The following is a 23,985-nucleotide window of genomic DNA, read 5'->3' as shown; positions in this document are numbered from 1 at the left end:
TCTCTATCTGACATTCACAACGATATCGATTGAGTTGCATCTATGGCATACCCAGACGACCTTGTACTCCCTCGCCTCTCGGAGACCAGGAACAGTGTTTAACAAGCTACTATAAAGGTACCAACGTTCTTCAAAGTTCCTCTTCCACCGTGTCCGTGTCCCTTGCACCTCATCCAACATTGGCTCGACGAAGAGGATCACTCCTGAGTTCCCACACTACTCTTTGATTGAAAGTACCGCGCAGGCAGTAGTACGAATCCTCTGTGTCTTTAACTTTGTCACCTCCTTTTTTCACTTTCATCACAACGCACATTCCCATATGACCTTGCGCTTCACGGTGCGTTTCATCTTCTTATGGCCTCTCAATATTGATCATCAACAGCAATGACTTGGATCGCTAGTTTCGACAGCCTCTTAAAGTTAGGCTTAGTGGGGGACGAGCAAGACTAGGCAGGGTCAATCATCTTTAGATAATTTTCAGACGTCTACATTGCTCGAGCAGCAGAAAAATTCGTCCAAAAATAATCGACTATGCCACTGCGAATTAGGTATTGCACCATCAAGCATGATACCAAAGCGAAAGCAGAAGTATGACCCACCGACGCGATATGCCGCCCGGGCTTTCGGTTCAATTTTCACTCTGCCAGTCCTGCCTCACAGAGCTTAGTCAAATATCCATCCTGAGGCTAAGGTGAGCAGGTGTGTCATGTGGTTGAATCGTGGTTGCACAGCAACCTGCTCATACTCACCCTAACATCCACACAATACCAGGGCTCGCAGCAATCATAATCTGTTTTGCAAGGTTCATTTTGGTTCCTGCATGCGCTGACAAACATAGATGCTGTCAAAGCAACAATAACAGCAAGGAGGGAGAGACGCATTTTCTGTGAGGTGATATGAAATCTTCTGAAAGAGATCTCGAATGATAACTCAGCTGAGAATGGGGGAACACTGCAGGATGACAACTAGCGTTTATATATTCATGGGCACGATTTTCGATTTGGTAGAATTGTGTTGGTTCTCTCTAAATCTCTTCGCAAGGCCCCACTCTTTGCAAAAATTCAAATTTCCACCGGACTATTTTATTCTGTGACCTGGCGTCCGCTACGGATACAGCGCATGCAGCCTTCATTGTTCCTGCGGAACACCAGACAGCTCACTAGTACTCATAGCTAAACACCCAGTTCTTCTTGATGATCAGACATGCAATCCGTAACCATGAGTATAAAATTGTACACGTCTGCTATTCGAGACGCGCAAGGACCTCTTATGGTGTTCGAGAAGTCTGCGGGACGATCCCCGACTAGATTGTTCCACCTAACAAATAAGAGGTGTATCGTACTGTCACTGGCAGCTAATTTTATGTTGACGTTTGAATTACGATTATCTAAGCTAGGAGCTACAACTGAATTCACCGAATTCACAGCGTTACTCTCAAATGTTTTCCATAGGCCTACAAATTCTAGCACACCTCCTTCTAACTATTGCATTAGCCGGAGATTCTGACGGAGACGACGATTACACACCAGCTCTGCCATCCGACCTTACTGCCTCCCACGCAGCTGGGCCTTCGTTGCCTTCAAAGAGCGAATCGAATACTTATACACTGCCTCCAAAACGACACTACGTAGGACCATCATTACCTTTCTCACAAGCTCCTTACGATGATAACTCAGATTGAGATGTTGAGCCTCAACCACTTCCTACAGCTTACGCTTCACAAATAGAAGGAAAGTCAGGCGTGGAAGAGTTCTTGGAGAGGGAGGAAAGGAGAAGGAAACTTCAGGAACAAGCGAACAGGCTGAAAAAGCTCCAGCGGGAAGAGTGGATGCTTGTATTTCCAAAAAGTGGCGACTTATTGACATGTACGTTTCATTCAACATGCGGTCCTCTAACTTGTGTACTTATCAAAGTCATATTGCACTTGACCCGACGAAAGCCAGACCTCGTCAGTTCGCACGTAGCGCTCCGCCATTGCGCGACACTTCCCTTTGGACCGAGACGCCAGCGTAAAGACAGCAACGTCTTGCTACGAAGTTGCTGGACGGAAATGACGTGCAGCGAATACACCGCGAGAGGAGGACTTGCGTGACACAGCAAAGCGACGGCGACGGGATAAAAATATTTGCAGAGGAGTTGAGAAGCACAGTACGTGTCCATTGACTGTTCGTCAATTTTAAATGGAACTTGACGCGTTATTTGCTAGTGCAAGGCTCGTGGTTCAGCCCCTGTAGAGTCACATCTAGAACGAGAAAAGGAGGAAAAGAAGCGCAAGCAGAGTGTGAACCATCCGCTTCCTGGGAATGATATGTCTCTAGGTGGACGGCCTATGGATGATCAACAGAGGTAGAAGATGCTTCGGGGTGCCAAAGGACTCGCAGAGCATTTCGGTAGTGGGTGCAGTGGAAATTTTCTGTAAGCTTCTGACACTGCCAGAGACGCTGGAACCCCATTGAGTCTTTGTCGCGGACCGTTGCATCTCGTAAGTTCTACCGTATTTCTTATTCGCAGTATATTTTTCTTGTATGATGTCTTATGTCGATATCTATATACAGCGCTCGGAGCTCACTCTTGTTGTGAAGACATCTGCAATCTCGTCTGGTACAATCGTTGCATCAAAATCATCAACCCGAGTGTCGGAGCAATGTGCTATTGGGTTCCAGGTGAGGGTTCGAGAAGCTGAGCCCTAATTAAGTTTTTTTTTTCATGTTCAGTGAACAGTGTAAGGTTTCTCATCATCTAAATTAGTCCTTGATCATAACCGGCCCTGTCAGAGATCATGTCTCCGTCCACTCTTTCATCTGCCCTCCTCGCTGTTGCGGCCATAACCATTGTCCATGCTCAGCCTGATCCTGCTGACCCCCCTTACCAAGTCGACTATCATACTGCTGCTCTTCGCGGTCCCCAAGTCGGTTACAATATTTGCAACTCCACAACTGAGAACCAGAATTCCATGTGTCAAACTTCGTTCGTGAACCACATAGACGACTTCTGCCTCTGGGCTCCCCCATAGCCCAACTCCACCATCGGTGACACCGAGGGTCAGGAAGTTGCTTGGTGTACAAAGCCAGGACACGGTACTCGTCTCATCCCCGCTGGTGCTCTCCAAGGCGTCCAGCTCATCAAGACCCCCAACTACATCCAAATTGCCGGTTTCATTGACCAGACCCAAGTCAACATTGCTGCTAATGACTACGGAGGCGAGTTGGACCCCTACGGTGCTGATCTGCGCGGTAACCCTCTTGGCGGTCTCACGTACTCCAACGCGTTCCCCAGCAACGACGATAACAATGACTCGTACCACCAGGTTATTGACTGGACAAAGTGTGTTTTTCCCAGCTTCTTGTCCAGGTGTCTCATCTCCCTTTCAGCTTCATGGGTGGCACCGGCTTCTGTATAAAAGTCTGCGATCCCGCCGGCCAGAACCAACAGGCCCTCTGCCAAAACATCTATGACCATCTTGGGTGCGCATACAACGCACAGAAGAGTGTTTTCGAGGTCTGCGATGGTGACGACATGTTCCCCGTCGGTGTCTACACTACCAACGGCGCTACCTCGACCTATTTCCAACCCCCCGAATCTCTTGGTCCAATCACCACCGTACCTTACACCTTACACCTGCTCCGAGCTCGAACTGTGTGTCATATGCAAGTACGTCGCTGTACATCGGGCAGCTGACGCCATCAGGCGCGACCGCGAGTTCAGGTGCAAGTGGAGCAAAGTCAACAGCGAGTGGCACACATCACCGGCTATCGGGAGGGGACTCCCCGGCTGGGGGCCCGCAGTCGTCCCCTCCGTTTCGGGGAGCGTGGGGGGGTCGCGGGGGGGGTCGCTTTTCGTCCCGGTCCAAAGCCCTGCCGCTCGTCCTCGTCTTTCCGTCCGTGGTCTCGCGACGTCCTCCGGTCGAGATCCCGGCCCAAACGCTCGAAAATCATGGACGCGTTTGGCATCGGACCGTGGGAACTTTTGGCCGGAAATCGATGTCGTGCCCCTCGTCCCGCTGAGTCCTTCCATGGTCTCATGGCATCCTCTCGTCGCATTCCAGGCTGCGTGCGGTCGTAACACTCGAAAATGTGAAATCCAAAAATCAAAATCCAAAAATCCAAAAAAGCAAATGGCAGGAATCTAACTCGAGATCTCACAAACTTCGACGCGACAACCCATCTTCACCGCTCAACCATGACGACTTTGCTTGTCTTGGCTCAAAATGGTATATATGCTGCGACATATCTGAAAATGCACGAGCCAAGGCTGATTCAGTCCTTTAGGCGAGACATTTGTCGCTTTTGCCCGTGAGAATCTTCAGCCAGTCCGGGGGGCACTCGTTTCAGCCTTTGTCGGCAGTGGTGGCCTATTAATAGACCATGGGACTAGATCTTCATGCCTGCATGAGGCACACAGCAAGAACTCCAGGAATTTGTGGAATGTGTGTGTCCAGATGTTAAGAACATGCTCAAGGGTCGTATCCAAAGGGCTTGGCTTCACATACCACAGAGGACACAACAGAGAATCAGTCAGCGCAGTGCGAGGCTATGGACGGCGCATGTGGAACACCTAACACTAGTCTATCACGGAAATTAAGTATAGTCGGTTATAGGTACAACCAGATGACCGGAAATAGGGGCTAACTGAGAAGGGACGTACAAAAGGGAAAAGACACGGAAGCGGTATTGTACTTGCTTGGGATCACCCCAGAGGAAAGCCGAAGCAACTTGAAGGAGTATCTGTGTACTGGCACAACAAGGCATAGTATTGTCAACGTAAAGAACGGTCTTCCTAGTAGAATTTCAAAGTTAGACCACTTGTACCTGAAATAACATCTCGCCTGTGCCAAAATCTAGCGGCAGGTTCTCGATCATGCCTAGTGTTTCATCGTGCGAGGTATTTACGGATTCCATCACCAACTTGTGATCAGGCCGGAGCGGAATTCTGCCAAGCGACTGCCAAACTGATCGCAGCATTACAATGCATTCCGCGCCTTGGTCAAGCACACAGGTAAGAACCTGGCCTTGGTGGGTCACCGCTTTGACGCAACATAGCGATTCAATATGTTCTGCAACTATGCGGCCTTTGTCGCTCCTTCGCAGACATCCGTCGTAACGCCACAGGATATCCTCCACCTTCGGCGTACTTTACAATTCATTGACCAAAAGCGCACCAACAGTGACACGCTTCGTCATTGTCATGTCTTTGAACACCTTCCAGATGTCAGTGGACACAGCGATGAGATTGCACATCGGTATGCTAACATTAGAGTCTAGCATGTGATCTACCACACACTTATCCGCTGACCTGCACCAAACTGGTCCGGTGCATGGATGACGAAACCATTATGAAAACCATCTCCCTCTACTCAGAAGTCAGAATGCAGTTTAGACAATATTTTCGTTTTATTTCTCCACACGACTCAGATAGGATGAATATTTTTGTATATTTAATTCTGCGATGAATTTTGCTTGGTCATCCACAACAATGACTCAGATTAAATCCCACGCATGTCAGGTGACTGTGAAAAATAGTTCTCACATGAGCTACCCTGTGGGAACTTCCTTAAAACCCTAAATACGTGGCTCGCGTCATTCCTAAGGTCAACAAAGTAACATCAGAACAGAACACCACCAAATTATATGCATTCACAGATTACAAAGGGCAGGACAGACTATCGATCATATACTAGTGGACACAAGCTTCAGTCTGTCACCTTTTAAATGCATACATGGCACTGTCTCGAAGTTGGGGGCGAAACAGTATTCGTTTGTTGAGAGACTTTGAAGATAGCCTTTTCACCCGGCATCCCTCTGAGTTTTTGAGAGAAGAAGATTTGCGAATCAAAGAGCTGGCACGAGAGACTATGACAAAGTTCAATTACTCAATTTGATTCTGGTTCCCTTTATCTTGGCTGACTGTATATTAATTGTCTGGAAATTCTCATTTTGCCCAAACTAACAACACCAATAACTGCCAACTATGACATCGCTGCCACTATTTTAGAAGCTCTCATGATTTTTTACCTACAAAACGTAATCTGAACTTGTCGTATGTTGCGTAGACTCGTGCAAGATGTCGTGCGAAGGCGCTTAGCCCATATTCTTGGCCCGTTCATTGGAGACATGCAGGGACCTTTTATGTGGTCCTTGCGAGAACAACATGGCGTGATTACCGGGTCTTGTGCAAAAAGTATGATGACAGGTGTGCATGATCACATCACCCATGATCTCAATATTGTGGTATCACACAGAGGATTCATCCTCTTACACTCAATGTTACAAGACATGTTAGGATTTACACCCATCTCAGATGCCACACACCCAGCTCTCGCACCACAGATAGGTCGGTTTCACATATATAAGGCAAAAGATCGCATTATCACAATGGCCAAATCCAAAAAAAACAAGATAGTGTCCTCCATATCATTCTTAATGCACCGACAACCGCAGATATGATCTTCATGACTACCGGAGGTAGTGTTGCCACAGCTCCAGCTTTTGCCGGTTTCTGGCCAAAGACTGTAACCAGCTACAGCCAAGCCTAACAAAGCCAAGCCTGGGAAAAGCTGGCTCCACATGTGGCAGCTTGAGCTGCAGCTCTGGCTTGTGAGCTGCTACATCGCAACTCTGTACATATTATGACATCTCTGTATGGACCGGGAGACACTAAGAATTGCCATCCACATAATTCAGTACTTTATTTCCGACTTAGACAGACAGCCAAAGGTTGAGAATCTGCCCAGTTAGTCGGGCCATCCGATTTGTTCATGGATCAAGTCAATTTTCCCAGGTGGGCGGATGGGCCAACATCATATAGTATATAATAATGAATTGTTTGTAGGCTGGGGTAGTAGTCAATAGAAGGGGACCGGTGGGCCCATATGCAGATAGGGCCGGCCAGCCATGAAGGCAATCCCCAGTAGTGACGGGCAGGCCATTAGTTTATGGATCAAGTCAATTTTCCCAGGTGGGCGGGCAGGCCAACATCATATAGTACTATACTATAATAATGAATTATTTGTAGGCTGGGGTAATAGTCAATAGAAGGGACTGGTGGCCCAGAGGGATACAGAAGAAGTATACATTAATACATTGGGCCAGGATGTGTGCTGCATGCCCAGTACTTGCTACACATACTACAGTGACAAATCTCCGTATTATACAAGTGAACGGACGTACATAATATCCCGTATGATACAGGCCAATGGACCATGGGCCGATGGTAAAAATATCCTCGACTATGACAGATGGGCCGGGAGGGATATTATTCTCGATGGAGGTGGGTGGGTCCATGTGGGGAATATGTAGAGTAGATGAGTGGGCTGATGGACATGGATATTATATAGACGGATGGGCCAAGGTAGTTGGATATTATGTAGATGGGTGTACCAAGGTAGGTGGGTATCAGATAGACGGGTATGCCGAGGGTACTTGTTATCACATACACGGGTGGGCCCAGATATATATTATATTAGATGGGTGGGCCGAGGTTGTTATATCATATATTATATTACACAGGTGGGCTGACACTGCAGGCATTTTCCCATTTTACTCCACCAAACATCCAAAAAACATTGATTGAGAAGATAGAAATTTCCCCTCATTTTTCCTATCAAAACATTGAAAAAAAGTGATTTATGTTTCAATGATGTTCTGTGTATGGAACATGATGCAAAAATTGGTCATGTTCCTTCAAGGATAATGCTGTATTTTCCATCTATTGTCTTTGAAATAACAGCTTAAAATAATGTTAATTTTCTTCTGTGTTTTTTGAATATACACAGAACATTTGAAAAACATAGTATATTTGAAAAACAGAGAAGAAAATTAACATTATTTTAAGCTGTTATTTCAAAGACAATAGATGGAAAATACAGCATTATCCTTGAAGGAACATGACCAATTTTTGCATCATGTTCCATACACAGAACATCATTGAAACATAAGTCACTTTTTTCAATGTTTTGACAGGAAAAATGAGGGGAAATTTCTATCTTCTCAATCAATGTTTTTTGGATGTTTGGTGGAGGAAAATGGGAAAATGCCTGCAGTGTGAGGGTGTTATATCATATATTATATTAGACGGGTGGGCTGAGTGTGGTATATAATATAGACGGGTGGGCCCAGGTGAATGATAATTGTAGACATGACGGAGCTGAGGTAGTTGTATATCATCCAAATCAGAGGAGATAATCATTCAAAGTCATCTAATGATAAAGGTCATAAGTGCCAGAAAATCGAGCACCCAGTACAGATGCAAACATGTAGTACCGGCTACCAACTACCAAAATTTGAGTGAAGCTTACCGAGTGCCAGCAGCAGGTGCTCTCTTGACATGGACTTTAATGGTGCTTGAGTTGTCTTGCAGAATGTGAAACCGGTGTGCAAAACTTGTGTTGCCCTGAGAGACATGAAGTTCTGACTACTGAAATTCGAGTGAAGTATACCAAGTTCTGAGACCCGGGTCTCGGCAAATGAATATCTGATATCTGGTAGATTGCCTCATAAAGGGATATAAAAATCCCAGTGTGTCTTCCTGCAGATTCTGAACAGTCATTTGATCATTCAAATAATGAAGAGAAAGAGGAGAAGTTGCTTGAGAGATGTCCTCCTGGCCATGAGGGGACAAAGTTGGTCGACATACCCACCACAATTCTCAATGTATCCGGTACCATCATCACATGGTACCTCCCAGACACCCTGACAGCTGCAACCCAGGTGTGTAATATACATTGTTACTCAATGGATATTGAATATCAAATGGTACCCACAGAGGAAAATTTGGGCAGCCACCGATCTGCTCACTCCAGATCTGGAAAAAGTGTAAAGGTTGATGGCAATTAGCGAACTAATTCGGAGTGGTTCAAACACAGCTCTGAAGATGTTGGCTTAACTCCCGGGTGCATGAAATTATCTCCAGCGTGGTTTCAACAGGGGCACGAGGTAGGATCTGATGAGATGGCAATTTCGGTAGTTAAACTCACCAATCCCATAGAATCTGTCAGATCCAGAGGTATCTGCATCATTGAAGGGACCATTCAGTGAGAAAATCCTCAAAGCCATTGCGAGGCCAACAGCCATCACATCAGCGGCATTCAGGGTGATGCATCCGGAGCAGTACTGGGCAGGGTTACGAGCCTTTGCAGGCCTTGGAGAAAAGGCAGAAAGCAAGGAACTGCCACAGATGTCTGAGACCCTCCAGTACTGGGCATCCGTGTTTAACTCCCTCTCCATCATTTCCAATTGGCAAACCCCAAATCATCGAGACCATTTATCCATTCCGGAATGCTTCGATATTCTCACCACTGTGGGGAATTATTCCAATGCTCACATTAGTATGCCAAGCCTTCAGCTGGAGTTCAGATACAATCCTGGCTGTATGGTTGCATTTTTTTCCGGAAGGATTGTTAGACATGGGGTTCATGAAGTGGAAGGGGATCAGGTTGCATGGGCATGGTATATGAGGGATTCTGTTCATATTTGTGCCGGGGTTCCCTCATGTGGATGGGCTAGGGTGGATTGCCCACCCTGACCACCCTATGAAAGATCAAACAAGTAGAAAGTGTAGTTACCAGTGTTAGTACCTACTCTGGAATACCAAGTACCAATAATTGATTGCCAACAATGAAGCATCAAAGACCAACATTTCTGAAACTTGATATTAGGGATATGGGATCCAATACTCGGAACTCAGAACTCAATATCCAGACCTCGGAATTGGGACTCAGCAATCCATATTGTGAACTTGATATACACTCGATATTCAGAACTCGGTAATCAGGACTCGATATTCGGCACTTGGAACGATATTTGAAAGACTTGATATTAGGTATTTAGGACTCAACACTCGGAACTTGGAACTCGATATCCAGAACTCGATAATTGGGACTCAACATCCGGAACTCAGCACTCAATTTTTGGAACTCTATATGAACTCGATATTTGGAACTCAGTAATCGGGACTCGATATTTGGAACTCGATACTTGGGACAATATTGAATGCTAGATATTTGGAGGACATCTCGATCCTGGGATATCCGACCGTCCGACCTCATCCAACCATCCGCCCGCATCCGTGCCAGCATAATAATCATTATTCCCATGCATACATAATATACTACATTCAATAAAATATAATCATATACTAAGCTCACTGTTTCCCACACGTCCTCGCTGTCAGCCACCTTGCGCACAACATCAGGGATATTACTACATTTGACCAAGCCACTACTTATCAGTGCCGCTACATGCTTACCTCCCTGCACCGCACTCAATGACTACTATGCCAATACCATTAGCCCTTGAGATGCTGCAATTGCTGCATCATCAGCTCCCTACTGGCTCACCTCCAACATTCAGCACAATATTCCGCTTCATTACACTTGCATCAGGACTCAAGGACAACATCTTACTCGTGCAAGCCGCCTCTCACCATCCTGATAGTGCTCCTCTAGTTCTCTCTCCTGCGATCCAACTCTTCCTGGCTGGCAGCTGCGATATTTCGGAGAGTAATGTGGATACATATTGGAATGTTCTTAGGAATGTCGTATGGCATGGTGATGGGGGTGCATCAAGCATAGACATGTCACTCTTTACGCATCACAGATGGCAGCATGGTATAGGTGAGTGGTATTACTTTGTATGAAGACTACTGACATGGACAGCCTATGGGTGACAGCACCACGCGTTCCTTTTCCGCCTCATCACACATGTCAGACACTTGACTGTCCTGCACATGTGAAGGCTCTGTCCTCAAGAAAGCACAACAACGACAAGTTGTTCTCTACACGCTAGATGATGGGCCTATTGTGACATATTCTGTTTATCTCTATTGTGTTGGTACATATCTAACAAGCTTTCTTTTTCTTATCATCATGACACATTTTGCACAGAGTGCAATACAAACTACCACCATGGCTTTAGTGTCAGATGTGGATGCAGGAGCAGGATGTAATTCAGGCATGGCTTATGCAAGAGTATGATACTGGCAAGCACAATGAGAGTTGGTTCAGATGTGAAGATATCAGCCACTGATGGATGGATAAATTTTTCAAACTCCGACATGGGCTGACCTGGCCAATTCCTGAGACTACATTTGTGGGTCAAAATAGGTGTTTCATATCATCGGAACACAAAAATTCATTCATCTAAAGCATCTATCAACACGGTCTGCAGGTCTTGAAATGCTGCCTGGGCATCCTGCGCCAGTAATGAATACATTCTGGATTGCCTTCCCGAGTAAGATGCATGACCCGGAAGGTGTTTCACTAATGATTCCTGCATTTTGTCACCCCACTGCGTTGCTTTCCACATAAAAAAGTCGCATGTCCAATCCATCTCCAATTGGACCAATATCATTTCTTCCTTCCATCGGTCCTATAGTGCCTTTGCCCGAAGCCAATGAACTTGGTAAACTTGAGATGGGTGCGGTCAGCTCAATGTCACGTGTGTCGAGCATGCTCGAACTCACATTCCTCATTCCACGATTGATCAGGACCCTCCAACTCCACTTTGACAGACCAGAACCAAGCAAGGGACTCATTTTGCTGACCTCGGGCATTTGGATCTCCGATGGCAGTGCTGATTTTCAGCTGATCACACAGCAGGGGTTTGTATTTCTGAAGCTGGTCTTGCCCAGGCTCAAGTTTTATCATTTGCTTCTGGGTCTTGGTATATATACTGGCATGAAGGGATACCGCCTGCTGCACTGACGTCACCTGGGACCAAGCTCGAGTTTTCAGGGCTTGAGATTTGGCTTGCCTAACTGTTGTTCGGAACAGGATCACCTTGTTGCACAAGTGAATTCGGAGGTTGTAAAGGGCATCATTTGCCTGCCCTTCATGAAGTGACATCTCCAGCGGAATGAGATCCTCTGCCATAAAGTGTCTGCATCAATCTACCCAAAGGTTTGATGGCAATGGGATCACAGTGAGCTCAGGCACATAATTCAGTACTTTATTTCCGACTTAGACGGACAGCCAAAGGTTGAGAATCTCCCCAGTTAGACGGGCCATCCTAGGTGGGCCCATATGCAGATAGGGTGGGTGGGCCAGCCATGAAGGCAATCTTCAGTGGTGACGGGTGGGCCAACATCATATAGTAATTATGAATTATTTGTAGGCTGGGGTAATAGTCAATAGACCAGTGGGCCAGCTATGGAAGGACCGGGAAGCATGTGTTAATACATTGGGCCAGGATGTGTGCTGCTGGGGCACCGGCTGGGCCCAAAAGTAATCTTGGATAGGGAATGACAGTCCGTCATACCCGGTACAGGCGGATGGGCCCAGATATGGACCCAACCATTCCTAGGTCCCCATCTATGATGGTTGGGCTGTCATATCCGAGACTGGCGGATGGGCCCAGAACTTAACCTCATCGGGCAGGCTGTTGTACCGGGTACTGGCAGATGGGCCCAGATGTGGACCTGACTAATACCTAGGTCCTCATCTATGATGGTTGGGCTGTCGTATCCGAGACAGGCGGATGGGCCCAGAACTTAACCTCGTTGGGCAGGCTGTTGTACTGGGTACTGGTGGATGGGCCCAGATGTAGACCCGACTAATACCTAGGTCCTCATCCATGATGGTGGGGCAGTCGTATCCGAGACTGGCGGATGGGAAGGCTGTTGCACTGGGTACTGGTGGATGGGCCCAGATGTGGACCCAATCAATACCCAGGTCCTCATCTATGATTTGGGCCGTCGTACCTGAGACCGGCGGATGTGGGCCTGACCAATATCTAGGTCCTCGTCTATGATGGTTAGGCCGTCATACCCGAGACAGGCGGATGGGCAGGCTGTTGTACCCGGCAATGGCGTACTGGCGGATGGGCCCAGATGTGGACCTGACAATCCTCAAGGGTCCTCACCTATGATGGGTGGGCCTTTGTATCTGAGACTGGCTGACGGGCACGTCCTCTGTTAATGATAGGTAGGCTCATAAATGCGAGTTATGGCACTCTGGCCTGCACAACATGGCTTTGTATTGGACTTGCATGCACAGTCGGTTGGTTCAGCTACCGAAGGTATACCACAAAAGAGATCCGGTATCATTCGGACACGACTAAAATCAATTTGTCCGATATGGCAGATAAGATGCGATTGAATTGGGCCGCCGAACAGGAGTGGCCGGAGTGTCCGCGCTCTGAGCAGCCAGTGCAGAGTACTGATTTCAACTTCCACACCCGTCAAAGCCAACATATTCCATGGTCATGCCCACTGCGTACTGGTTGAGATACCCAGGTCTTCATCAACACCAGCATCATGAAGCCACGTTGGGAGCTGGGTATTCGGGTGCTAGTGGTATTGATATGAAGTGACAATTACAATCATGCAAGAACTAAAGTATATTGCAAAAATGTGTGCGGGCGTCAGTACAGAAAGGATGAATGTGTTGTGACGGAACGGCGATTAGATGGATTGCTAAGTTATAGTAGAGATAGGGTTGCGGAAGGGGCGGGAAGTACGGTAGAAGAATGCACAGAGGCACGTAATATTTCTTTCCCTAGTAGGTCTTCTCTGAGATTCTTTCCGTTTATTGATCTTCACCCGGATATGTTCACAGCTGTCTAGCAAGCTCTCAGCTGCATCCGATGAATAAATCCTCATGCTGGACACCCCTTATTACTTACAGTCTTGGGTCATATAGTGTAGAAGTTTGGTAGTTACTCCTAATTAACACAACATATGTAGTCACAATGAATACTTTCCAGCAGGAGCCAAATCATCAATAATTTCTCGAGTGCTGGATGAAAACGACATTGGACGCCATTGATCCATCGGTAGTATATTGAAATTCATCTGGGCGTTGATGGAGGGACTGGTTATTGATTATTACATACCATTGCATAGGACAACTACCGAACCACTCATGCATACAGTAATGTTATTCGCCGTCCACATACTATCATTATCTCGGGCATTTGTGGATGGATCATTACACACGAATGCATAGGACTCTTGTCGACCCACTCCTGTATACAATACTGCTACTCCTGATCCACATTTTTTCCATCCACAAGCCACAAGTCCCCAGCAATACCCACAACCGGATCTATAGAAATCCAGACTTGTCAAAATTTCCTAAAGTCAAGTTTTATATCTACAGCATTCATTTCCCTCTGCACTACCGTCTATACAAAGACATCATGACCGTACCCACACAAGCAGCTAACGACACATTGAACGTCACCCTGGAGGTCGTGCAATCGCTGATGAAGCAATGCATCAAGGTGAAGGAGGGCGATCCTGAGGCCTTCAGGTTATCAGATGATATTGCCAGGCGTGTGGTGAGTATTTGTTGCTATAGTCCCCTTGAAATTCTCTCGGATAAACTAACACATCTGACACCGGCAAAAGACTTAAAATTATATGGTGGGAGTGCCACGTCATTTTCCCCGCGTCTGCTCTCTTTTGCTGCCGTTGTGAGACAGCACTCAAGGGGCGGCGCCTTTGAGAGTGTCCCTGACTGGACCACTGTTACCGACGACGACCCATGGATCAAGAACCACCCGTGGTTCGAGAAGACCGTGGACTACCGTCCACCCTCTGCGCTTGATGTTCCTGCAATCGCGACATCAAGCACAATTCCCACTGTCGCACCCGCAACAACAGCTCCCATCATCCCACTATTGACGCCCTCAGCTTCACCGCCCATGCCATCCCACATGGACTTGGATCTTGTCACTCAGTCAGTAGCGAAACAGACAGGATCTCTGCAGTTGCGAGCGCACAAGAAGAGAAAGGCGGACGATGAAGACGCTGATGGGGTGGTTGCCAAAAAGAGCAGGAAGTCCAAGTCAAATGTCGACAAAGGGCCCACCGGAGTATTGTATGACGAACCAAAGGTACATCCATTAATATTAGTTTATCTGTCAAATAGCTTACCGCTCCGGGCATTACAGCCTGTCACTGATGACAAAGATGTTCCGCCAGCCACAGACAAGGGTTTCCAGGATGCAGAAACTCGGGTATGTGATTCTCACTTCAGCTTAGCATTGATGCTGACCCATTTCCAAGGCTGCAGAATGGGGCTTGGATGCTCATATCGCTACTCCACGGCAGGTAAGTTGTGTTGTGCATCATTACAAAGACAAGCTAACAAATTTGAAGCATTCCGTTCATCACCACGCCCGGCAGTGCGACAAATGCACTAAATTAAACATACCCTGCCTTGTCCTCCCCGACAAGAAATTCGGATACTTGCGCCTCGCCTGCACAAATTGCGATAACATGAAAATCACTTGCGCAATCGACGGCGTTGGTGTCCGGCAGCGGTTGCAAGCGAGAGTGGTGAAACAATCCTCCGACCCTGCCAATCATCCCAAGACATCCAAGTCCCGAGTTGTCTCAAAAACACTTGTCAGACATCCTTCCCACTCTGAATAGAGCATCGTCCAATGCAAAGGTACATTTTCCCCTTTGCTCATAACTGCTGGAGCTCATATAGATTCGGCAGATGCAGAGAGAAGGTTCAATGAGGTCCTGCCGGCAGGTGCTCAAATGCAGTCGGAACACGGGCAGTCGCCTGGGCCTGCCAACCTGCTCACATCCGAGCCCACAGCAAGGCAGATCCTATAGGGTATCCAGGATATCAGCAGGAGATTGGATCTCCTGGCCCCCAATGAGCAGGTGGACGCGTTGGAGGTAAAAGTGGGTTCTGTGGAGACCAACCTGCGGAAGCGGTTGGTCGAGTTAGAGCAACAGCTTGACGCATCTGATGCCCGGTGGAAATCGATGGCATCCCTCGGATAGATATGATTTTTGATGATGACGTTAGAGACTCAGTAACTACATAGACTGTATGTGATAAGAACACTCCGGCATGGACTGTAGATGCTCTGGAGAATTTGTAATATTATATATATTGAACTGTCGGCGGAAATATATTTTTGAATGTCGCGGGTTTGACAAATGCGCCTGATGATGGTCTGCATTGACACAGATCGGGAGGCAGGTCTCCATCCGTACAGGGCATCCTTCTCACATGGAAATCTTTGTCAAATCTTACCGTATAATGCTACTGCTTCATGGTTACTAAAAGTTGGTATCTGAGCATGCCTAAATTGGATTCACATAAGGTTCTTCTGGCCAGTGCATCGGAGCTCCAGTCAACTAAGGCGTGAGCCGCGAACACCACAATCAAATAGTGTTGGATACCACACCTTTAATGAGAATACGCTGGTGGTTGTACGAATGATCATGATATTGGCTGGATGAAATCTCCTGATATCCGGTACCATGTCACATCATGCATGGAGAGTGCATCCGGAAGTGAATTTATGGACTAATGTACCGGCAGGATATAAAGGCGGTACATAAGATGTACATGCATATAGGTGATAGCCAGCTATTATGCCCGTTTTCCGGAAAGGTGTCACCGTGCAGTTGTGATATTGGCGCGTAATGTCGCCACGAAGATGCAGGACGCCTGGCGTTCGATAATATTATCTCTGAGAATTGGAACTACCGAGCTTACTAACTGGGCCTATCCGTGTCCCATATTGTGTATAACTATGGACTTGCATTCAGCCATCTTCCGGAGACTGTGCGCTTGTCAAATAATCATCCACGGACACAGGTGCAATCCCACTCTTTTGCGGGGAACCCGGATGTTTCTCCCATTGTTCGCTGCATCCCACCGGGACCTGCAGAAGCAGCTGTAAGAGTGCAATATGTTTCACTCACTCATAGCACAAATGCGATTCAGAGTGCCTGACAGTGCGCTATCCAGGAACATTTATATCAATTCGCAAACTCTCCATAGCACCAAAAAAATCTTGGTGTATCCACCATGATGGTCTAGCACTCTGGGGCCCAACAATGCAGATTACCCCCTAATGAGCCAACATTCTTCTCAGTAGTCATATCACCATTCGGACTTCCACCTGGCAGCACAAATCTTGGTAAAATAATTTGGTGATGCTACCAATCTGACTGTGAACTTCTGCCTGGTACCTTGATGTTATTAAAGTGATGGAGCTAATCTTATAGCTGACCATAGAACTCTGGCCCGGTAGATGTAACATGCTCAACCAAGCAAAGTTCACGAAGAAAATACATTTTGATATGAGATTGGGTTGCAGATGCAGGCCGCACAAGTGTCAGAAACAACATATACTTCTCTGGTACGTATCTCCCGCAATATGGTGAGGCTACTACATTCTTAGGAGCTCACACAATTCTCCAACCATGCTTTAGAGCAACCATTTTCTCTCATAGAACTCAAAGTTCAAAAGCTCAAAGACTATGTCGCCAAGTGGTTACAATTCCAGTCACTGTGGGATCTGGAGGCGGAATATGCCTCCAATCGATTAGGGGACTCCCTCGCGCATTGGCAGCAACTTCTGACTAAGATCAAGCAAACACAGGCGACATTTGATGTGTGAGAAACACAACAGAGTTTCAGCATGGAGCTCGGAAATGTGATGCGACATACAATGTCACATGAGCCGCACCGTCCATTTGTTAAAAGGTAATATCAACAGAAAATGAACTACAACGTGCGGTACCGAACGAAATCTGCCTGATTGTATTTCACATATTCTGTACGCGGGGTCCGAGCATAATTATGCACACTGTCGCGCATAAACCAAGCCCAAACCATCCTGTCACCATCGGCAACCTGTACACTGTGCCTAATGAGCCGGCCGGAATAGCTAACCATAACTCCCGGATCATAAGCCAGCTCGATGCCCAAGTTGGTTAAGTCCATCACGCCATGGCCATACCCTCCTATGCAAGTCAGGATATCAAAGCCTTCCGGGGGGCATTTCGGATCTCAATGGCTCGGTGACTTCCTATTACACATTATTGCCACGCCCGTATAGACGGATGTCCAGTGCTGAAGACACCTGTACATGTCATCCGGTGCTTGCGTAGCTGCCCAATGCCCAAGCTCTACATGGGTGGATAGCGATGCACGATATAACTGCGGGTGCATTACGTGAAGGGCGGCCGATGACACGAGGCCCGGACATTGCATGTTTCTGATGACCGAGAGGCTCCTGTCGCCCTTCAAGGTAGCAGAGACTTCCGGCATAAAACCAATTCCCGGGTTCACAGGTGGGGGCCCATGACACTGTTTAATGTTAGATGAGTTCTCAGTACACAAAATTCAAACTGACCTCATGCCCCTGCTGAAACCAGCACGGCGATATATTGATGCACCCGGGATTTAACTGTGGCTCTTGGGCAGCATAGAAATTGGATGAGTGAGTCCTCCATTTACTTGACTGTCCCGTAGATGTCTTCCCAGTGGTGATGCTCTGCTTCAATAGGTTACCCATTCTGATGGTGGCGTTGTACATGTCACGCTGCCTCCTCCTGATCAGTATCGTACAGTTCCAACGTAATCCTGTACCGACCTGCAAAGACCAGTGTAGCGCACCCGGGAGGTACCAGAGAATTATCCAGTAACCAGAATTGATCACAACAGACGGGCGATCCAATACCAGGCGCTTAGCGGGGGGGAACTTCGCCAGTAAAGCTTCCTCGTGTGAATCATTTAGTCCCGACTCCCATTTGGCCAATGCCTCGTTGTACCGGATAACATCAATGTCCAGTTTTACTGCAAACATTACCATCAGTTAACACCAAACATGCATGGTTCAACTTACTAGGATGTTGATATGCCTCTGCCAGCACCAAGGCCAACTGTCCGCAAACAACCATGGTTTCCAGGTCAAGTTCGGGCGGCGCAGGCACTAGCGGTCTTCCCGCGATATGAGCTGCAAATTGTTGCTCAACCCATTCGCTTGCTATGTCGGATACATTTAGAGCCCAATCCCGGGGGATAAATGATGTTGGATGCCAGTCGAGGTCAAGGGCACCAAGCTGTTCATGGTAGGATTCCCAGTACTCATGTGATACCATGATGCAAAGAGAAAGTCACAGGCCATGTTCAAGACAACGTGCATCTTAAATGCAATTGGCCATCCGGCGGCCATCTTCATTGCATAAGAAAGTGGGCCGAAATGCAACTTTATGAACGTAATTGATTGAAACCATATGTTTCTCATATAACCCGATGGGATCATGGTTGGCAGATTATTTACATATGAATGAGAGACGCTACACTAAATGTACGAATAGAGAAGCCCTTCCTCGACGACTGTACATAACATCAACACGGAAGTGGTTCCAGATGGGGAAATGGTTCGACGGATGGAGATGCTCCTAGCCGGCCTTTCTTGTAATCTGCTTGCAACACCGCAACTGCCACGTGGGAGGCCGCCATCGCCTCACGAAGCTCATCCACAGGATCCTCTAGACGATTCAATGCAGCCACCGCCTCATCCGTGGCATCCAGCTTAGCAACAAGGACTCGGCTCAATTCCATACCAAGTCGGGCGACTTGGGTCCAGAGGACCATCAGCTGTTGCAAGAGCAGGTCATCACAGTGGGTGTGAATAATCGGTCTCGACACCATACTGGCCATTTTAGGCTGATGAATGTATGTGATCAGAATACCAATGTCGTCATACTCTACAAACAATCACTCACCCGCTGAATAAAGTGCTCGGCCACCAGCTCCTTCACTTGCGCAACTGACATGCGAAGAGGCATGTCAAATGACACAAGGTCAAACCGGTACTTCCACCAAGCGTGGCGATAGTTGGGGACCACCCGCTTAATGTCGATTGGATCTGTTGTCGACTCGTGTGGGCATGCCTTGAATGTGTTGAAGAGTCTCATGTGATCGTAGCACCGCTCGGTCTGATAAGATGTAATCACATAATGCAGTGACATATCTCCCTACCTATAGGACAGCCCATGTTGACAATGCTCCCTAAACCTCGGGCCAACCCACCATGGGCCCACATTACAATGTAAGCCTGACCTAAGGGATGGGCCCACATATGGGATTGTACCCCAGTATGGCGGGTGGGCCAGAGGCTAAAAATAACTGAGGCTCAAGGGTGGGCCTACTGTATATACATTATGGAATACAAAAATATATAGGATAGTGGTATTATGATGCATAGGCTATGTCTGGTAGGTTCTACTCGATGGTGAGGGGTGGGCCCATATACACTTGCCGACAGTTTTGCATATTTCGGGATCCACAGGGGCCGCAGCTGCGGCACTGCCGAAACTAATGTTGCAGGGTGATTGCCCCATGCTTCCATAGAATACCTCACTATGCATGCATGCCGGTGACATAGTACAAGGCCTGTGGCACCGCTGAACATAATACTGGAGGGTATGCATTGTCACCGGCGGCGGCTGACCCATGCATGAATATGTGGCGAGGAATCACCTGGTGAGGTATGTTAAGGAAATGGTGTTAAACAGCTGCTACTCTGCTTTGGCCGCAGACACTGTTTTTTTGTTCAATACCGGCTCTGCAAATTTACAAATATAAAGTTGCCGGTGACACCGGACACTAATTGCGGCGGTGCTTGCGCCGTGACCTTGTCGAACACTGGCTCGGCAAACATGCGGTGCATGCATCTACAGGATGACCACCGGTCCCCTTCACATTTCGCCAATTTCATTACATATGGGGAATTAGGTCAACACAATGTGCAGTATGCATGCCTCCTTACGTCGATCCTCATGTTATCAATGTTGTTAGTCGATATGGCAGTCACTCTTCGTGTATTTTATGTAACCGGTGTGCCGCCAGACATATATAATTACAATGCCTAGTGCGTTATCTGGAAGCCATGATTCATATTCCTCCTGACTGGGCCTTGGCCACAACCCATATTGCTAGTGAATATGTCTCTCGCCAGTTTCTTGCACTGATTGGCGGACGGCCCAATGCTATACCTCCACTCGAACTAGATTTTGTCATGCTCGCGGCATGCTCAAAACTGGCTAGTACCCTCGCCGATGCCTATCGGAACCCTGGTATGATTCTTTTGGCGGCGCCTTATGTGATCTTTAATCCCATCAATATTAGTTACTATCAACTTCGATGTAGCCAGGTATGCAGATGTTCTGCAGATGATGGAAAAAGGCATCAATCCTGCTCGCGAAGACAGCCTTCTTTCCCGGTATCCACCTGACAGCCAGATCCATCTTGATTGGCCGACAGTTGTGTGTGACAAGTTCGGTATCATCGTCCTCTGGTATCTTCCGGGCGCAATTGATCTGGCGATACAAGTAAGCTGTCCTTCATTGCCAAATCTTTATATTGACCGTGTTAGGATGACATGGCGGCGGCTACTGCAATAATGTCGGTTCCACTGGCTAGAAGTGTGACAAGTGGTGCCGCCACGAATAATCAATGGAGGACCCATTCTTCAAACTTTTATCCCAGTCAATGCGGCGGTACTCCGGGATGTATCAATCTGTCCCCAGCATGGTTTTTGCAAGGTCACCCGGTGAGTCACACCTCATAATTAGTGGCATCCATTTTTACTCTCATAGGCACCAAAATTTCATCTGCATGTCTCAGCAACTCTTAAACTGTTTGATGGATGGTCTTTCTGTCAGGCAATGCAGAGACCAGCAGCACTTATCACCGCTGCATTGAGAGTCATGCATCCTAACCTCTATTGGTCATCATTGGCAATGAAGCTAGCCTTGGGTCTTTGGGCAGCTGACAATAAATTGGATGAAATGGGAGATTATCTCAGAGAGTGGGCATCCGTATTCACCGCACTCGCTATCGTGTGCAACCGGCGTTCGCCAATGCACCATGATCCGCTGTCACGTCCCCAATGGTTTGATGTCATGACCACCTTCGGCAATTATGGAGTAGCAAGGATGAAGATGCCAAATTTAGGCATTGAAAGTGTCTACCCGGCAGGTTCTATGGTCGCCGGATCAGGACGAATTATGAGACATGGATTGGATATGGCAGACGGCGACCGAACAGCCTGGGTCTTGTACATGAGAGATGATGTTCATGAGTTTGTGGATATCCCACGAGCGGACTATTCTAAGTACAGGTCACTAGTCACTGATGCTCAATAAGAATAGCAGTTGTATTTAAATCTGTACACCAGGCTGACTATATGGGCAGAGGCGGTCAGTGCAGGCACCACTGAAATCAATGCACATCTGTCGCCGGGAGAGACCTAATATGAGTAGTGGATGCCTGCGCCGCAGTTTTACCGAGCCAGTGGTCACCGGAAGAAAGGTGTCGGTGCAAGCACCGCCGCAATGAGTGTATATGGTGTGGCTGGTCACCCTGAATCATCCGCCGCCGATACACATCTACACTGCAGACAACAGTTGAGCCCAACAGTATATTTTCAGAGCCTATATTCAAAAGAAAAGGCGTCTGCGGAAGCCAAAGCAGAGTAGCAGGTGTTTAATCAAGCATGGTATTGTACATTCAAAGGGAGGTGGACATTACAAGTATTAACTACAATTCTTCGCCGGACTCAGCCTCTGCCCAGTCAACTTCATGTAACAAGGATTCACAGGAAGAACCCGTTCATGCACCTTTGCAAGGTGATGCAGGCTAATCAGATCTTTGAAGATCCTAGTTAGCCGGTCTCTGGTTTCAAAGAATGCCAAGAGCATCACTTTATTGCTCTGCAAGACTTCATCAGGGTTGGGATCCCGGACATCATCCCCCGGACCCAAGGCGGCGCCGACCATCATCTGTGCCAGATGATCAACTAAGTGACATGTCAGCATGTGCCGTGCTGTCTCAATAGAATACTTACATTCTTCTCCTCCAAGGCGCCTCAGATTATTGATTGCCGCACGTTCAGCATCACCTACCAAAGATCCCACAGTGGGCCGTTCCAGATGCTTGCCAGTGAGGGGCAATGCACGAGGCATGGATGGCCCTGGTGCAGCATCTTCGATAGCAGGCGGCGAGGATCCATGAGGCATGGATGGTCCTGGTCCCACATCTGCGATAGCAGGCGGCGAGGAAGCAACAGGAGGGGTAGGTTGCGGTACTTTAATGAGCTCTGGTTGCCACTCCCCAATCAGGGAGGGAGGCTCACATCTGAACTGGAATGCTGTAAAGAATGGTCAATACTGACTAGGAGGAGATTATGTCACTTACATCTATTGTTGATGTCATAACCCACATGCCTTAAGGTTTCTGCCTGGTCCGGCACCGGTTCAGAGTTTGTTGGCGGTGGGGTGGCATGGGGGAGGTTGAAGCCAAAGTTGAAAGGCTGGGAAGATGTGGTCGGTGGCAGTGTACCCTTTGACTGGACCGAAAGATTGAAGCCCAGGTTGAACAGCTTTGGGGCTGGCTGCTGTGTGGGCTGAGGCAGGGTATGCCTCAAGGTATCTTCCTGGGCCGGCACCTGTCCAGAGCTTGTTGCCAGAGGGGTGGCATGAGGGAGATTGAAGCCAAAGTTGAATAGCTGGGAAGATGTGGTTGGCGGTGGCGTAGCCTTGGAAGGGACTGCAAGATTGAAGCCCAGGTTGAACAGCCTGGGGGCTGGCTGCTGTGCGGGCTGAGGAAGGGTGAACCCCAGGTTGAATGGTTGCTGGGTGGGCGGCGGCGGTGATGAAGGCGGTACGGCGCCAGGAATGCTCAAGTTCATGCCAATGTTGAACCTCGGCGTGGGAGGTGTGGCAGATCGCACTGCGGGCATGTCGAGATCCATGCCAAAGTTAAACCTCAGCGCCAGTGGTGGCTGTGTCGCAGGGAGAGACATTCCTAAATTGAAACCTGATTGGGAGTTAGGATGGTCTATCACCGAAGTTGGAAAGATCAACTCACGAGGGCCACTGACATTGACCGGAGGTGTTCCAGCTTCACTGCTGTAGGCAGATTCGTCGGTTTCCATTGGTGTTTCAAATCGGACTTTGCCTGGGTAAGGGCGATTGAAAGGATGGGACATGTGATGTTTGAGAATGATGGAGAATTGGACGGTTCTATTCAACTGATTATATATTAGATCTGGTTGTGGATCGCGGAAGTTGAAATTGTGGCAAAAGTGTGGCAATGGAACAATGGATCGTCTTGCCGGCGAAACCTGGAACATGTGATTCTCAAACAATTCCTTGCCGCGTGTTCGGTGCTGAGAAGTGACTGACTTCAAATTTTCATTGCTTCGTATAGATACAGAA

At 47.7% G+C, this 23,985-nt stretch overlaps 10 protein-coding genes across 10 annotated transcripts; 6 read left to right on the top strand and 4 right to left on the bottom strand.

Annotated features, from left to right (window-relative positions):
- Positions 1–1,438: 1,438 nt before the first annotated feature.
- HD556DRAFT_1309368 (uncharacterized protein) lies at positions 1,439–4,129 on the top strand (the record flags this gene model as incomplete). The annotated part of the gene is made up of 11 exons (XM_041300281.1): positions 1,439–1,627; positions 1,691–1,865; positions 1,914–1,948; positions 2,062–2,148; positions 2,207–2,281; positions 2,319–2,393; positions 2,556–2,663; positions 2,777–2,908; positions 3,014–3,324; positions 3,372–3,600; positions 3,653–4,129. The coding sequence occupies 11 exons, from the start codon at positions 1,439–1,441 to the stop codon at positions 4,127–4,129; spliced, it is 1,893 nt and encodes a 630-aa protein (XP_041158930.1).
- Positions 4,130–6,563: 2,434 nt separating this feature from the next.
- HD556DRAFT_1309367 (uncharacterized protein) lies at positions 6,564–9,519 on the top strand (the record flags this gene model as incomplete). The annotated part of the gene is made up of 14 exons (XM_041300280.1): positions 6,564–6,593; positions 6,700–6,777; positions 6,829–6,858; positions 7,012–7,091; positions 7,130–7,266; positions 7,334–7,384; positions 7,463–7,505; positions 7,772–7,788; positions 7,959–8,087; positions 8,356–8,367; positions 8,530–8,705; positions 8,761–8,810; positions 8,861–8,930; positions 8,983–9,519. The coding sequence occupies 14 exons, from the start codon at positions 6,564–6,566 to the stop codon at positions 9,517–9,519; spliced, it is 1,440 nt and encodes a 479-aa protein (XP_041158929.1).
- A 750-nt stretch (positions 9,520–10,269) lies between these two features.
- Positions 10,270–10,632, top strand: HD556DRAFT_1239582 (uncharacterized protein; the record flags this gene model as incomplete). The annotated part of the gene is made up of 1 exon (XM_041298056.1): positions 10,270–10,632. One exon carries the CDS (start codon positions 10,270–10,272, stop codon positions 10,630–10,632), a length of 363 nt encoding a protein of 120 aa, XP_041158928.1.
- Positions 10,633–11,126: 494 nt separating this feature from the next.
- Positions 11,127–11,866, bottom strand: HD556DRAFT_1309366 (uncharacterized protein; the record flags this gene model as incomplete). Its single annotated transcript, XM_041300279.1, has 2 exons — positions 11,127–11,290; positions 11,458–11,866. The coding sequence occupies 2 exons, from the start codon at positions 11,864–11,866 to the stop codon at positions 11,127–11,129; spliced, it is 573 nt and encodes a 190-aa protein (XP_041158927.1).
- A 2,266-nt stretch (positions 11,867–14,132) lies between these two features.
- HD556DRAFT_1444557 (uncharacterized protein) lies at positions 14,133–15,372 on the top strand (the record flags this gene model as incomplete). The annotated part of the gene is made up of 4 exons (XM_041306799.1): positions 14,133–14,831; positions 14,889–14,954; positions 15,004–15,048; positions 15,097–15,372. 4 exons carry the CDS (start codon positions 14,133–14,135, stop codon positions 15,370–15,372), a joined length of 1,086 nt encoding a protein of 361 aa, XP_041158926.1.
- Positions 15,373–17,069: 1,697 nt separating this feature from the next.
- Positions 17,070–17,372, top strand: HD556DRAFT_1239522 (uncharacterized protein; the record flags this gene model as incomplete). Its single annotated transcript, XM_041298048.1, has 2 exons — positions 17,070–17,111; positions 17,157–17,372. 2 exons carry the CDS (start codon positions 17,070–17,072, stop codon positions 17,370–17,372), a joined length of 258 nt encoding a protein of 85 aa, XP_041158925.1.
- Positions 17,373–17,764: 392 nt separating this feature from the next.
- HD556DRAFT_1444556 (uncharacterized protein) lies at positions 17,765–18,858 on the bottom strand (the record flags this gene model as incomplete). The annotated part of the gene is made up of 4 exons (XM_041306798.1): positions 17,765–18,064; positions 18,111–18,299; positions 18,351–18,553; positions 18,603–18,858. The coding sequence occupies 4 exons, from the start codon at positions 18,856–18,858 to the stop codon at positions 17,765–17,767; spliced, it is 948 nt and encodes a 315-aa protein (XP_041158924.1).
- A 250-nt stretch (positions 18,859–19,108) lies between these two features.
- Positions 19,109–19,680, bottom strand: HD556DRAFT_1309363 (uncharacterized protein; the record flags this gene model as incomplete). Its single annotated transcript, XM_041300278.1, has 2 exons — positions 19,109–19,429; positions 19,489–19,680. The coding sequence occupies 2 exons, from the start codon at positions 19,678–19,680 to the stop codon at positions 19,109–19,111; spliced, it is 513 nt and encodes a 170-aa protein (XP_041158923.1).
- A 974-nt stretch (positions 19,681–20,654) lies between these two features.
- HD556DRAFT_1444554 (uncharacterized protein) lies at positions 20,655–21,912 on the top strand (the record flags this gene model as incomplete). Its single annotated transcript, XM_041306797.1, has 4 exons — positions 20,655–20,841; positions 20,894–21,096; positions 21,141–21,317; positions 21,364–21,912. The coding sequence occupies 4 exons, from the start codon at positions 20,655–20,657 to the stop codon at positions 21,910–21,912; spliced, it is 1,116 nt and encodes a 371-aa protein (XP_041158922.1).
- Positions 21,913–22,302: 390 nt separating this feature from the next.
- On the bottom strand, positions 22,303–23,756 carry HD556DRAFT_1309361 (uncharacterized protein; the record flags this gene model as incomplete). Its single annotated transcript, XM_041300277.1, has 4 exons — positions 22,303–22,565; positions 22,614–22,916; positions 22,964–23,584; positions 23,636–23,756. The coding sequence occupies 4 exons, from the start codon at positions 23,754–23,756 to the stop codon at positions 22,303–22,305; spliced, it is 1,308 nt and encodes a 435-aa protein (XP_041158921.1).
- Between the last annotated feature and the right edge of the window lie 229 nt (positions 23,757–23,985).

This window comes from Suillus plorans, assembly GCF_016647745.1.
Source record: "Suillus plorans strain S12 chromosome Unknown HD556scaffold_37, whole genome shotgun sequence".
In the NCBI taxonomy this organism is placed as follows: Eukaryota; Fungi; Basidiomycota; class Agaricomycetes; order Boletales; family Suillaceae; genus Suillus; species Suillus plorans.
This window is presented reverse-complemented; position numbering and strand designations above follow the sequence as displayed.